The following is a 14,990-nucleotide window of genomic DNA, read 5'->3' as shown; positions in this document are numbered from 1 at the left end:
TGTCTAATAAAAATACTTTGTGGCATGTTGAAAATAAGCAGAAGGAAGAGGTTCCTGACTCAGTGCATGCTTAAGCTGGAGAATGTCTTGCTGCAGGATGTGCTGGATGCTCGCAAGCACACACGGGTTCAAAAGTCCACTGAACAATTACATCAAAGAAAGACACTTCAGGAACTACTACATATGAAAAAACAAAACAAAGCATAAAATCAAACACAAAAAAACAAACAAAAAAAAAAACCAAAAACAAAAACAAAACAAACTAAAAAAACCAAAACCACCACACTGCAGACTCCAGAATTCCCTGAATTGCAGAGCACTGAATTCTAGGAGTATATTTGGGGGGATCAACAAAATTCCCCATTCTTTTACTCTTCCCTAGACATCCAAACTGGCTGTTGCCAGAGACAGCAAACAGAATCAGACAGACCCTGTGTCTCTTGTTCAGCTGCTCTTTCACTCTGTTTACAGGATCCATGTCCAAGTCAAGGCTCAGAGCGCAGCCAAGTAATTAAGTAAGAGAAATCCTTCAAACTAAGTTTTTGACATGCAACAGTGGAGAGTAACACACCTGTGGGATGAAGCTTCCTTCTTTGCACGGGAGAATTATGCTCCCACACCTGGGCTTATATTCATTTGCGCTTGTCCCCATCACACAGCTGTTCAGATTAGTGTTATTCTCTCTAGCCCGGGTGTCTCAAAGCCTCTGTCTCCAGCAGTTGGAGACCAGCAGCTGTGCAATCATATCTGCTAATGTATGGGATATAAAGGATCTGTTAAGTAAAACCAAACCAGGGAGGGAGGAGGGGGAGAGATCAGTGCAAAGAAATCAGTCCTGCTAAGATGTGATTAGGGATGCCCCACAGCACCCAGCTGCAAGGAAGAGGTGAACTCAGTAAACATTTTAAAGCCTGCAGCAGAATTAGCCCCTTGAGGGTGTTGTTTGATATGGGGAGGAGGAGGGAAAAGGGGCCAAATAGGAGCTGCAGGTGGAAGAAGGGTTTGTTTGCTATTGTTTGGAGTTAGGTAGCACTATGCTTCTGTTTTTTAGGTTTTTGAATCTTGTTAGATTTTTCCCCCATCCTAATTTTTGAAGCACCTCTATTTTACAAGGTTCATGTATTTTCCAGCAAGGTACCAAGGAGAAGGTAATTAGCTAATTTACAATTAGCTACAACAGTATTCATAATCACTTCCCCTGTGGAAAGGGGGGTAATCATCATCACGTAGCTGTAGGACTGCTGTGAAAATGGCAATAGGAGTTTGAAACCCAGGCCCTGGGAAATGCCCGGCTTTTAGCCTATTGATCACCTGATTAGCACAGGTTAAGGGGAGTGTTGGGGCACTCTGGCTCAGGAGAATGACAGGTCTGAGCTTGCAGATTTGAGTTCCGAGCTCAAACCAAACTTTCATAGCATTCGGGGCATCTGCAGCCTACCCTTCTTCTCTCAAGCTCCTTCTTTCTTCTTTGACCTGTGGAGGATTCCTTAGTCATAACTGTCTGAGAGAAACTCAGGTTTATAGCTCTTTTTCACCACCATGACTTTGGCATATGCCTGATCCCACTGCTTGGAGCTGGGAGTTCTGGGGGATGAAAGGCTGGATATGAGTCAGCAATGGGCTCTTGCAGCCCAGAAACCAGCCTTGTCCCGAACTGCATCAAAGGAATGTTGAGGCAAGTGGTTCTGTCCCTCTTTTCCATTTTTGTGAGGCTGTTTTTGTATTTTTGAGACGGCTACACCCAGCTTTGGGGCCCCTGCATAAAGAGGGTGTGGAGCTCTTGTGGAGTATCCTGAGGAGGCCACACAGGGGGCTGGAGCACCTCTGCTATGAAGACAGGCTGAGAGAAGAGAAGGCTTCAGGCAGACCTTATGGGCGTCTTTAAATACTTTAGGATGCTTATGAGAGATGGGGACAGACTTGTGAATATCGCCAGTACCAACAGGACAAGGGCTCCTGCTTATCAAACAAAAGAGAGCACATTCACTGTAGATACAAGGAATACATTTTACACCACGAAGCTGGTGAAACACTGACACAGGCTGCCCAGAGGGGAGTTTCTCTTTCCTGAAAACTTTCAAGATCTATTGGACAAGTCTCTGAGCAACCTGCTCTAGCTGAGCATGTCCCTCCTCGCTGCCAGGGGCCTGGACCAAACGACCATTAAAGGTCCCTCCCAACCCAAAACTCCCTGATTCTGTGCACGTCAGGAACACTCCCAGTGCTATCTTTTCCTTCTCTGCCGAGGACAAATCAGGAGAGTGGGCAAGCAAGATCAGCTCTGCTTCCTGCATCCTCTCAGGTAAATGTGCCACTTGGCCCTGTGCACCAGCTTCTCTTCTTACCCACACCTGCATAGAAAACTTCTCTAGTTGCTTGTTTGTTGTGTCGTGGTGCCAAGGAGATAAACTTAAAGGCCTTCCCAGTGCCAGCACCAAGGCACTGCAGCTGCTCCCCCTCTGTGTTTGGGAAGGAGGGGAACAGCAGCAGGCACAAATAATTATTAGCTGTACAAATTAGCCTGGGACACGGAGATGATGGATCTGGCCCTCTTTATTTCCAAGGCCTCGGAAGTTCTAGATGGTAAAGCCAGTTTGTGCTTTCCTGATACAAGGATTCAACCTCTTTGTTTTGCATGAGGAATACAAGAACACAAGTGTATTTATATACTCTTATCTAAATGTACCCCCACGCACACACATACATTAGCGAGAGCTATCTGGATAAACACAATCCTGTGTCATGTCTCCCTGCGAGTGACCCTAATTTTCCCCCAGTCCCTCCACAATTGCTGCGATTCTTGTTCTTGTCCTCTTGCTCCGCAGAGGGTCAAACATCCTGCATCTCATTGTCCCTTCTGTCTCTTTAATTAGTGCCCGTCCTCCCCCCTCTCCCCCTCGCTCCAGTGTCCCCCCTTCCCATCTCCTTTCAGCACTTGGTTTGCAGCGCTCTGTTATTTCACCTTTCACGTGCGCCGCCTCCTTTGCCAGGCCCATCTGACACCTCTGCCTTACTCTCATCATGGAAACATAACATTTAAATATAAATAGAACAGGGAATAATTTAACCCCTGTTTGCACTGAGGAAGGTGCCAAGGCTGCATTTAAACACTGCAGAGAGGTCTATAGATGTTGTATATCTATCTGTCAAGTTGCGTTTCTTCACCACGGTGCCTTGCAGCCAGATTTTCCTGACAGGCACAAGCCTCCACTCCTGACAGAGTGGTCAAGACGAGGGAAGCCTGGTTCCACAGAGAAAATGGACATATGACCAAACTGGAAATGTGACCAAAGGTACATCTCTGGGAACCCTGATTTGCCATTGCAGTGGTCTTTCTCTCCCTTCCTGTCCTCCTGTGAGGATCTTGGAGTGCTACCTTCTGTTACTGCTGTGATTTATTTATGGCAACATGGGGCAGACCTGAGCGGATCCTAATTTTCAGTCTTATCAGAATTCATCAGCAAAAATCTCTTTGGCTCTCCTGGGTGCCACCACACACAAAAATATCCACCCATGGTTGTACATTTCCATGGCAAAGCAGGCATGATGGACTCAGCTTCTAGAAAAAGACTGATAAGGGAGTGTCTTCACAATAACGAGTGAAGACAAAAACATGAGGGGAAGAGGCTTACATGGACATCATATTCAGTTGCGATGTTGCAGGGCAGGGTCGCTGCTCATAGAGGTGCCAGTTTTAGAGATGTTGCTGCAGCAAGCTTAGTGGGGAGTCCTGAGATGAGATAGAAGCTGAAATTGTGACTTGGGAGAATGTAATAGACAGAAATTTGGACAGATTGTTCCTCACAAAAGCAAAGGGAAGATGCTTGGATATGAATGAATACTTGATGCACAGACATGTGTGGCCTTGAGGAGGCTGCATGGAATAGGCCTCTTTCATCACACCTGTTCTTAGACAGGGTAAGGTCACTGTCTGCATTCCCCTCGTGGGGAGGAGATGGAGGATGCTCCTCCTGGGTGCCCTTCTCCATTGAGCAAGGCTGTGTGGTGCTGCCTCTCTGTGGTCACAGACCAGTTTAGGTTGGAGCACGAGGTCATGTCCACAGCTGATGCTGGGCACATCCCAGGCTCATGACTGGCTTCTTTTTATCCTTCTCTTCTGCCCTGGACAGTGACATTTCTGTTCTCCTTGACTGTGTGTTCCCTTTGATCTGGGACCCATGTCCTTGGAAGTCTGGTCTGAAGATTTTTTGCCTCACAGTCTGAAATGGCATTGAGCATTGAGCCTGGCAGTGGAGGAGATAGGGGACTGAGTCTGCACAGTGCTCTGAAATTTAGGTGTGGAGCCTGAGACACGTGTAGTGGGAAAAATGTCTCACTGAAAAAGGAGGAAGTATGTGACTCAGGGTGGTGATATGAGTAGATTATTGTTGGTAGAGACAGACCCAACAGGCAGGAAGAGCTTAGGGACAGAATCATCTAGAACTGCTCCAGGCTTGTGTACAGCATAACATTTTTGTAGGATGAACACCCTCAAATCTCACTAGAGGACACTGGAAACACCTGGTGAGGAGCACCAGTGGTGTGCACATGTGGTCAAGATGCACCTTGATGACATCAGCACATCCCTTCTTAATTTTATTCTTGCAAACTCATGGCCTTTTTTTGACATATTTACAAAACAGGAATTTTCTTGGTGCTTGGCATGCCAGTATTTTGTCCAGAATGTGGAAGAGTAGTGTATGATGATGCTCATGGTGTAATAGGTTCATAAAAAACAATTAGAGGAAAAACTCATTAGCCAAGACCTGGAGCACATTGAATGATCCCTTCTGCTGGACTCTTCCCTCTCTTTTTCTACTCAGGTTATGTGATGAGTGTTGTTAAAACACAGTGTTGAGTTCCCTGAAAGAGCTGGGATGTGAGAGGCAAATGCAGCACTTTGTTATAGAAACTACTGAAAGCAAAAAAAACTTGTTAAATCAACTCATTTTTTATCAGTCTAGAGTGTGATTGTGTAGACTTCTGAGATGGCAGATATAACAAATGATTCCCCTGACTACACAGGGTGATGTTTTTCAGGAGGGAGACAGGGTGCTGGTTTGGAGATGGAGTTGGAGTGATGTCCAAGCAGTGGCTGTCCATGGGGATGCCCTTCACACCATCTCCGCTGGACCAGCAGCAGCTCCTGGGGAAGGTGATCCTCCCCTTTGGCAGAGCCTGCCCCTGATGGTCAGATGCCCGTCTCATGGGCAGCTCACCAAAGCACCCCATCCTCTGCCAGCCAGTGCAGTCCCAGTGCACTGCAAAGATGTGGGGTGGGGGGATGTAAAAATAATAATTTGAGCAGTGCCTAAAACGCCTGGTTTCAGCTTTGTATAAACTAGACCAGACAAGGCAGTTTCAGGCCAGTTCCACACTAGAGAGTTTTGCTGACAGAGGAGGGATGTGATTTTTTTTTTTTTAATGATACATTTATATTAGCAAAAAGTCTGGTGAAAACAGTTACACAGCTAGAGGAGTGCTTTTGCTGATGCAGCTTATTTGAAACCAGGGAAGCTGTATAAAGTACAATATAACACTCTTCTGTTGTGCTGGAAGCATTTAACAGGCACAAAGTTTCTAGACAAAACCTTTTGCCAATCGTGTCCCTAGCTCTCTCCGGCTCATCTGCCCCCTTCCTAAAATATCTTGCAGGAAGCTGGTCCCATTTGCTAGGTAGGTTTTCTTCCAGCACCTGGGAAACCTTTGGACTTTGGACTGGACTCGTTTCCTAAGGCTCTGCCATGCCCCAGACTGAAAAATGCTCCCCAGTGCACACCGTGAACTTCAGCAGCTGCTTCTCTGAGGCTTGTGCCTCACATCTTGGAGTCTCTTTTCCAGGACACTTTGGCCATTGGGAAAACAAGCCTTTCACATGTCCAAATCACCTTCTTGTGAGGTGGGGACAACTTAAAACTACGTGGTGTTGGGTGGGGCTTTGTGCACCTCTACAATCTGAACTTTTTTGTTGCCAGCAAAGACCTCAAAACACCTCTCTGCATAACAAATTCCAACATAAAGTAGGAATATTCTTTGCTTTAATAGATCTATCAGAAGGCTATTTCTGTTTTTCTCACCTATCAGAAGTGTACCTGTATCTCCCTAAACCTATTTTTACTACCAGTTCAGCAGCCTAGCTGAAGGCAACATAATTCCTGCTTTTCTGTGGGCAGTACACTTTTCCTTGTCATGGATAACTCGACTGCAGGGTTGAAAGCTCCTAATATCCTCATTCAATAGCCACTGCATGAAAAATTATTCACATCCAAGGCTGTAAAGTAATTTGCCAATGTGCAGGTGCATCTTGGAGAGGGGAATTTTGATCAAACACTGGTTTGAAGCAGAACAGATTGCCTACTCCAGTGATTTCTCAGTGAACAAAAGTGACATGAATTGCCCAATTAGTCAGACAGAAAAGGGTTATTGCAAACCACTGTTTTGTTCAGCTTTAGGTTAACCTGTACACTAAAAAAAATAAATTAAATTTTTAAAAAATTATTTCGATATTTACATATATTTATTCAAATTAGTTACATCTGCTCTGTAACGTGCTCTGAAAAAACCCTCTTGGTTCACACATTTACATAGTGTTTAATGAATCATAAATAAGACATTTATGAATCATGTGCAAATGGCCTGTTTACATACACGATGTAAACTATGTAAATTTCCTTTTTTTTCTTGGTGTAATGGTAGTAGTCTTTGAACAGAAACCTGATCGAGAGGCATCATTCAGCCCCCTCTGAGATCTTTCTGACAATCTTTTTTTTTTCACCAATATTTTCTGGAGGTGTCCCATGGAGATCGCCAGGCTTGGTTTAAGTCCAAGTATAAATCATAGAATCATTTGGGTTTGGAGGGACTCCGAAGATCATCCAGTTCCAATTCCTGCTCTGGGCTGAATCCAGCAGGTCCCTGTCCCTCCTGTGCTGGGAGCCCAGGGCTGGATGCAGTGCTCCAGGTGGGTCTCAGCAGAGCAGAGCAGAGGGGCAGAATCCCCTCCCTGCCCTGCTGCCCACGGGGCTCTGGATGCAGCCCAGGACACGTTTGGTCCTATGAGTGCACAGTGCTGGGTCACACTGAGCATCCTTGTTCAAAATACAATTATCCGTTAGCAGAAAACATCCTGCTTTGGCATGAAATATCACCTGCCTGAGCTATCTCGGATATTAACAATCGTATAAGTTAAATTTATATTTCAAAAAACAATTTAAGTTTCAAAAACTTTGGGCTTATTTCAAATGAACTTTATAAATATATTAAAAATCTCATCCAAACTTGTAGATACATGTCTCTGAGTGGGCATGAATGACAAATCTCCAGTTTACAGGCTGTGACTTCCGTTATATCCTGATTTTAAAAAGCTTATGTTAAACATTTTTTTCCTGCAACTTATTTAGTATTGCGAGGGCTACTAACTTATGTTATTTTTCATTTGGACTTGGTTCCAATATGCTATATTTATCACATTCCTCTTGGATTGCAGTCTGAGCAATGTTGTCATTTCAGTTACTGCAAACTGACTGCAAAAATTGATCAGAAGAAGTTGATTTGGAAGACTTTGGTGCCTAGGTTTTAAGAGGCAGATAAAGATTTCATAAACAACCAAACCATTTTTGTTTGTTGTTCGGTGGTTTGGTTTTTCCAAAATTTGCTGGATTATTTCCAAGTACTGATGTGAAGTCAGAGGCTGTTAAGTTTTTTCGAGCCAGCCACCTGAAAAGACTAGCAGCTTCTGAGATGTGTCACCTCGGTGAAGTCACCGCTTGAGTTGCATGTGATACTGAGCCATCTTGTCTTTCACATCCCTCCTGAAATATGGTAAGCATCTCTTTATTTTGTTCCAGAAGACAGAAAACTCTTTGTGGGCATGCTCAATAAGCAGCAGTCGGAAGACGATGTGCGCAGGCTATTCGAGGCATTTGGCAACATCGAGGAGTGCACAATCCTTCGGGGACCCGATGGCAACAGCAAAGGTAAGGCATGCCTTGTGCTGAGACCCTGCTCTTTGTGTATACATCATTTTCTGGTGTGACAAAAGTATCCTGCAGCCCCCAGAACAGCTCCTCTTACTTTAGGAGGGGGCACATTTTTACTCTGCTGGTTGCTCTCTCCTTGTGTGTCAGAGGCAAAAGCTGATCACGTTGTAAAACACTCGTCTCCAGTGGGCTATGGGTCACCACATGCAGACTCATGCCTTCCCTCTGAACAGGACCTTTACATTCACTCCAGATGTGCTCTTCCCACCCCCTTGAACACAATGACTCTTTCTTTAAAAAAAGCCAATATTGGTACTTTACATCTTGGCTCACCGGCTCCATCATCACCTCTGTTTGTCTCTTATCCACCAGCCCCAGGTCTTTCCCTTCTTCACCTGCTCTTTGTATGGGCTCTTACCAGCCAGTGATTGCAGCTGCAAGGGTACAGGTGCCAGTTTAAATATTACACTCATTACACATTAACCCTTTGAAACATGCAAATACCTCATTGGAAAACTAGATGCCTTTCCTCCTTTTGCCCCTTTTTTACCTGGATAGCACAAAAGATCTTCTGCTACAGCCAAGGCATGAAAGTGAGGCTTCTTTCTTATGCAGGAGGGTCATATTTTCCCCCAAAAGTCTCTAGGCAAATTAACTTCAGTCTGAAAAGGAAGCCCTCTCCTCCTGGCAGTTAATGTGTCCATTAAATATTGATCTGCATATAATATAGTGTAAACTGTGTTGGCCTGCACAACACCAGAGAAGAGGCCAGTCCTGCCAACAGTTCGTATCTCACTGGATATTTTGACAAGGGACAACATCAACCAGCACATTTTTGCAACAGGGAGGCAAAAAAATCCAGATCACAGTGATGCACTGGAGAAAGACATTGTTATTCCAAAAAATCACTGGTAGCCAAAAAAATTACTTTACACCAGCCTCATAGCTGTTCAACACACATCAGCAAAAATCAGCCTTCTTGATATAAATGGCTGAAAATAAACTGTGGGCACCTTTTTTCAGTTTTGGGGTTACTTCATTTCCACCACACCCAAAGACAGGGGCTGGCCCACAGGGAAGTAGTAGGCTAGGATGTCCTAGAGAAGTTCCAACCATCATAACAGCAGACAGTTAATCATGTCATTCACTGAACAAATCAGTAAATTGGGAAAAAGCAAAAAAAAATGTCAGGCTGCTTCCACCCGGGATGAAATCTAATGACAAAGGAGTTAAACAGAGTAATAATAAAGGCAATAAAGTCTGAGTTCTGTGAGAAACAAATTCCAGAGGACATCCAACCCACAGACTTGTCTTCATACTTGCTCTATCTTTTTTTTTTCCTTCTAAAACAATTTCATTATAAGACAGAATCTGAGTGGCAGCTCCATATTGCTAACCAGTTTAATTATTAGTGCTAGCAGACTGCAGTCTCAGGCTGACGTTTCACTGAGCTGTTCAGGATCAATACTGAGCCTTGACAGAGTTAATATTACCAGCTTCCATTTGCTGGTGCTATTTACTGAGAATGTGAAGCTCCTAATTTACACACACACGGTTTCGTGCATGCACACATGCACACAGAGCAGTCAATCCAATGGAAAACTTAAGGCTAGTGCCCTTATCTTAGGAGACAGTCAGGCAAGCCACAACTCCCACAAAGTTATTCCCAGTCTGTAATGTTTTCCATCTGCTAGAAACCAATATGTGACATACATTGCTTGTGAGCTACTTATTTTGGGTAAAACCCATAAGGCTTAAATTCTACGTAAGTTGAGATTTAAGCAGATTGTCTAAATTCCAGATAGCAGTCAGATCCCATGCACTTAAATCCTGCCCAGCCCACCAGGTATCCCTGTGGTGAGCCTCTGCACCCCTCAGGTAGCTCAGTGCAAGCGCTGCTCTCAGAAGCTGGGTAGCAGCTCCCCAGTTTAATCCCATCACAGTCCAGGCATAGCCAAAAAGCTGCCTAAGCCTTTCCTAAAGCCATGGGTGCTATCATGAGCCATGGGCCATGGCCTTCAGGGTCTGCAGAAATACCTCCTGCATGAGTTGCAGGGCTAGGAACAGTGGCTGGAGCAGGTAACCAAGTGGCAGAAGAGCTGGGACTGATGAATTTCTCACCCTGAAGGGGAATGCAGCACTTGTGTTCCCTGGGAGGGGATGGAGTGCTTCTGCACCACTCCAGGTAAAGCTCACCAGGGTCCAAGCAGGAGTGCAGGAGTTCTCAGGTGAGGGACCTGAAGCGGATCCAGAAGGACTCACAGAGTTTTCATTGCTGCTGCTCTCTGTGCAGCTATTCTTTTTCCCTTTCTAATGTTTCCCCATTCCGCAGTCTGCCTCAATAACTCAAAAAGTAAAAACTTCCAACAGCACCCTCCACAAGAAGAGCCTTACCCTGTGCAATTACAATCCTGGGGCCTGATTCTGCAGTCTCCTCCAAGCTGACAGAACAATCAGGGCAGCCCTTCCAGCCCTAGTCTGGAAGCAAAGGAACGAGAAAACCTTAGGCACATGTATCACCCTGTTCAGCAGAGGTTATATGTCTGTGTGTGTCCAAATCCCTTCACACTCCAGAGCTGCTCCTGTCAAAAGGACACCATTGTTCTGAGGAGAGTGACATGACTCACATCCTCAGCTCACCCGCTCCTGGAGACAGTTCTGGTGACAATGGGAAGGAAGATTATGTGCACTTCTGGTGTTGTGTACAGAAGCCATCTGATTGAATGCACAAACAAAAAGGACAAAATGTTGGGATCTGTGCTATTGCCTTGCCATTTACACCAGTAAAAGCTGAGTTTTCACTCCTCCTGCTGCCTTCAAAACCTCAAAGCCTACTAGAAGCAGTTAATAGAAAGCAGTAGGAGGGATCCCATTAGCATCCTGAGCATTAAACAAGATAAATGCCTGCTACTCCCTTTATTCCCACCTTTTTCCAGCTCCACTGATCCATCAGGACCCTCAGCACAGGGGTGAATTTCACCTGACAAGAGTGAAGCCTTCAACATGACAGCAGCACCACAGCCAAAAATCCTGCTGTAAATTAAATTGGTGACTGGAACGGGAAAGCTTTTGTATATTTGCTAATCAGCATCTTCTTTTTAGAGGCAGAAAATACAAAAGAATCTCTGCAAATAATTAAACACCCTAATTCTGGATTATCTCTGATTAATGAAGAGGAAGACGCAGTATCTCAGGAGCCTGGGAATGCTGGGCTGGGATTATGTCATAATTGATCCCTATTGTTTCCAGCTGAAGTTTATCTATCTCATTTTCTCATGATTGTCTCTTCTCAGCTCCTTATAAATTAGATGCAACTATTAGCAATAATCATTGGGCCTTTCCTGAAATACAGCCTGAGCACAGTGCTGAGAGGGTGACGCAAAGTGAACAGCCCTCAAAGTGAACTGTAAGATATTTTATATGTGTATATTATTTTTAGAGCAGGCTATCACTACTTTCTTCAATCTCGCTTCTATCAGCCTGCAGTGATGATTTTAGGGACCTTTGGGGTTCATTCTTCTACTCTGCATCTCTTCTACTTTCACCCTGCACTGCAGGGATCCAAAAGGGTGTGAAGACTTTCTAAACTTGCTGCAAAGGGGCTGGAGAGCCATCCCACTGTCAGGACTGGCATCTTGTGCCCTGCAATCTGCACCCCTTCAGGGAAACTGAGAGGGCTTTGCAAATTGATTAAAAACTCAAAAGTCATTGGTAGTAATAGAAGGGGATGGAAGCCAAAACTTCTCAGATCTCTCCCAATCTGTTCCAGAAACTGCCTTAGCATATGGAAATTACCCTTCCCATCTCTGAGTCAGTTTGCTTGTAGCTGGGAGTGTTGGCAATACTTTCCCCCACCCTAGAAGTGCATGTAACCCTTTGAAGTGTTGATCATTTCTGCACTCCAGCACATATCCATAAATGCACCTTTCTGCCCTAAAACCTTACGTAAGAGTTCGGTGTGAGATTCCCCACACAGCAATACAGGCCTGAGAAACACTGCCCACATTTCTCTAATGTCCAGAAGAGAACACCTACACAGGCACTGACTTTGCAGCTATGAAAAACTTAAGATTCAAGTTTCAGTGGTGGCAGGATGGTAATCAGCACATGGGTACCTCTCCCACCCCTGCTACTTCACCAGAAGGTGTCTCATGCTTTGCCAGACCTAAGTGGCTTGGAGCCAAGACAAGCTCTGGGTAGTCTGTCACAGAGCTCTACCAAGCAGTGAAATCATAAGGTACCTTGTGGGTTTGGAGTAACATGAATACCTTCTGTACATTTGTCCTGTTCTTGCTTGTGTCAAGAATGTGCAGCTTTCCAGTGACTTGCACATGCTTCCATGATGTTTCTCACAACCACAGAGGGAGGAACACTCATCATTAGGCCTAATATCAATAAAAGAAATGGCTTTTTCACTCAATAAATTGTAAAACTGTGCAAGATTCTGCCATGGAAAGCTGTGGATGTCAAAACATGACTGGATTCAAGATGTTCTTGCTAAGTTTGTGTCTGTCAGTACTTATTACAAGTAATGTGGGAATTCTGGAAGCAGCTTAGCCTTAAGAGGTCCTCAGGCTGCCGATGTCTGGACTCTGGAAAAGGACCAGGACACTTTTTTTTTTTTTTTTTTTGTATTCTTTTTTCACAGCCATATTATTGGTCAGTTCTGAGGACAGGACACTTAGCTAGATGGAATTTCATGGTACCCATGCAAACTTTCTTACGCTCTTCTTTTTCCTCTTTCAGGGTGTGCATTTGTGAAATACTCTTCACATGCAGAGGCCCAAGCTGCCATCAATGCCTTGCATGGCAGCCAGACAATGCCGGTGAGTAGCTCTGTAACACGGGCAAGTGAGAACTGGGCCAGCCCTGGCTGCCCTGTGGCCTGATTGAGGAGGAGAAATTATTTATCTGTTCTTTGCACTCATTATCCAGGAAGGCCCAGGGCCTTGAGTGTGCTTAACTCACCAGAGGAAAGGCTGGGATGGCAGTGTCATTCCTCACAGGCACAGAACACCAATGGGTGCTGTGTTCTGTCACCAGCAGTTTTGATGGCCTGAAAAAAAGACGTATGATTCACACATGCCAAAAAGTTTGGGTCAGACTCGCCATGGGCACAACCTTTCAGAGGGATGAATCATGTAAAAACTGGTGTCTAATGTTTTGGGTTTTTTTTTTTTTTTTATTTTCCCTCCTCTGAGAGTCCCTGTCTCTAGGCAAAGGATAAAGAACTTTTTGCCAGCTCTCAGCAGAGAGAAGCATGTTCACATCGTGGTAGTAGGGGCTAGAGACAAATCACAACAGTGATGGGTGCCTGTCTCTGTTACCACAGAAGTACCAACCTAGGCATAAGTCTGGTCCCCTTCACCTGCCCTTTGAAAGGTGTCAGACCAATTACTGGGTCTTCCAGGAAATATCTGAGGGATCAGTCCACTTGCACAAATTTCTAGTCATATGGGGTTTCGAGACTGATTGTTCAATTAAATAGAATTGGGGTTGTATTTCTATGCAAATAGATAGTTGTGCACCACCATGAGACAGAGAAGGATATAAGGCATTCCACTGTCAGTAGGAGAAGAAAATCTGGAACAAGTTGTTTTGGTTTATTATAATAGTGTATTATTTTTATTACTAATTATTCACAGTGTAAATCATGGAAGGCTAAGAGGCATGTTGACAACTTGGAAAGGATACAAGAAAGCTCAATTAAAAATATTTGAGAGTGTAAAATCTCCCTTTCAGTAAGAGACTCTAATGTAAATTCATGAATTTATCCAAATAAGTTTAAAGTGGGCCCGACAGATTTTCTCTAGATCTTTGCAGGGATGAAAAAGGAAAATTCTTTACAAGCAAAAAGGTTTCTAAAACTAGCAAACTATCAAGATCTCATTTTTTGGAACGCCATCTTAGACAAATCAGTTTAAAAATGGTACATGTTTACCAGTGATGGTACCAAAAAAGTCTCCTCAAATATGGGGTCTCCATTTTTTGAAGTACTTAAATACTTTTAAGGGTCTCTTCCTAAAAGGCTCCTCCTAAAAAAAAAAAAAAAACAGACATTGGGCTTGGTGCTGACATCCCATACTGATATAATATGGACATCTTTCCTGAGACAGGTTAAAGAGGTACTTTTAGTGACTTTCTTTCAAACTTTGACCCAAAGTGATAGAATCTACAAGCTGACATCAAGAATTTCAATTCAGTAGGGTGTGGTACCACAAAAAGGTTTAGTAAAAAGTCAGTCCTCATCCCAAAAACCCTGCAAATTCCTGTGACAAAGGCAAGAGGAAGACTTGAAAAAACAGACAAAACCCAAGGAGAATTAAAGATTTTGTCTAGATATAGTATACTCAAAATATCATTATTCCTCCCCAGGCCTTTCTCTTCCTACTTTCAGAACACTTTGGATTAGAAAAACATACTCATCTCACAGCTACCTGGAAACAACTTATGACTTCATCCTGGTGGTATCACCTGAATTTAGGATATACAAAACACCTGACAATTCGACCATTTCATGGATCAATTTTATGGGGCCATTTGTCCTCTTGACTTATCTGACTCAAACACCTGTTATAGAAACATACTTTAATAACCAGAGCTGGGCATCTGAAAAAGCAACACAATTTATCCCTTACTGGATGGCCATCCCAAACTCAGAATCAAGTTCCCACAGCTTCACAAGTTTCCATGGATTGGCTGAACCTCACACTACATACTGATAGTTCACAAAAAAGCAAGGAGGAAATTAATTTCATTATAAGCTAAGTTACATGGCATTGCCTTGTGTCTCCCATGAGCTGCAAGCAGCCACAACAATGCCACCATATCTTTGCAGACCTGTGAGGACCTGCAGAGTGACCAACACTCAATGAGCACGTGGAGCCCAACAGGTTTTTCCCCTCAGTGGTTCGAAAATTTTAAGGCTCTTTGAAGGAGATAGGCCAAATCTTGCCAGGATCTCAGTGCCCATTCTTGTTTTCATGGTACTTTGGGGCCTGCAGCGTCACT

The 14,990-nt window shown here is 44.1% G+C and overlaps 1 protein-coding gene across 1 annotated transcript in view; it reads left to right on the top strand.

The window, feature by feature from the left end:
• CELF4 (CUGBP Elav-like family member 4) overlaps positions 1-14,990 on the top strand; it is a 696,303-nt gene that overhangs the window by 584,585 nt on the left and 96,728 nt on the right. The window contains exons 4-5 of the mRNA XM_031060278.1: positions 7,848-7,976; positions 12,726-12,805. Coding sequence (XP_030916138.1) covers positions 7,848-7,976; positions 12,726-12,805 — 209 coding nt within the window. The remainder of the gene's footprint in view (positions 1-7,847; positions 7,977-12,725; positions 12,806-14,990) is intronic.

Source organism: Geospiza fortis, unplaced genomic scaffold (assembly GCF_000277835.1).
Source record: "Geospiza fortis unplaced genomic scaffold, GeoFor_1.0 scaffold49, whole genome shotgun sequence".
Taxonomy (NCBI): Eukaryota; Metazoa; Chordata; class Aves; order Passeriformes; family Thraupidae; genus Geospiza; species Geospiza fortis.
Note: the sequence above shows the minus strand (reverse complement) of the source record. Positions and strands in the feature narration are given on the sequence as shown.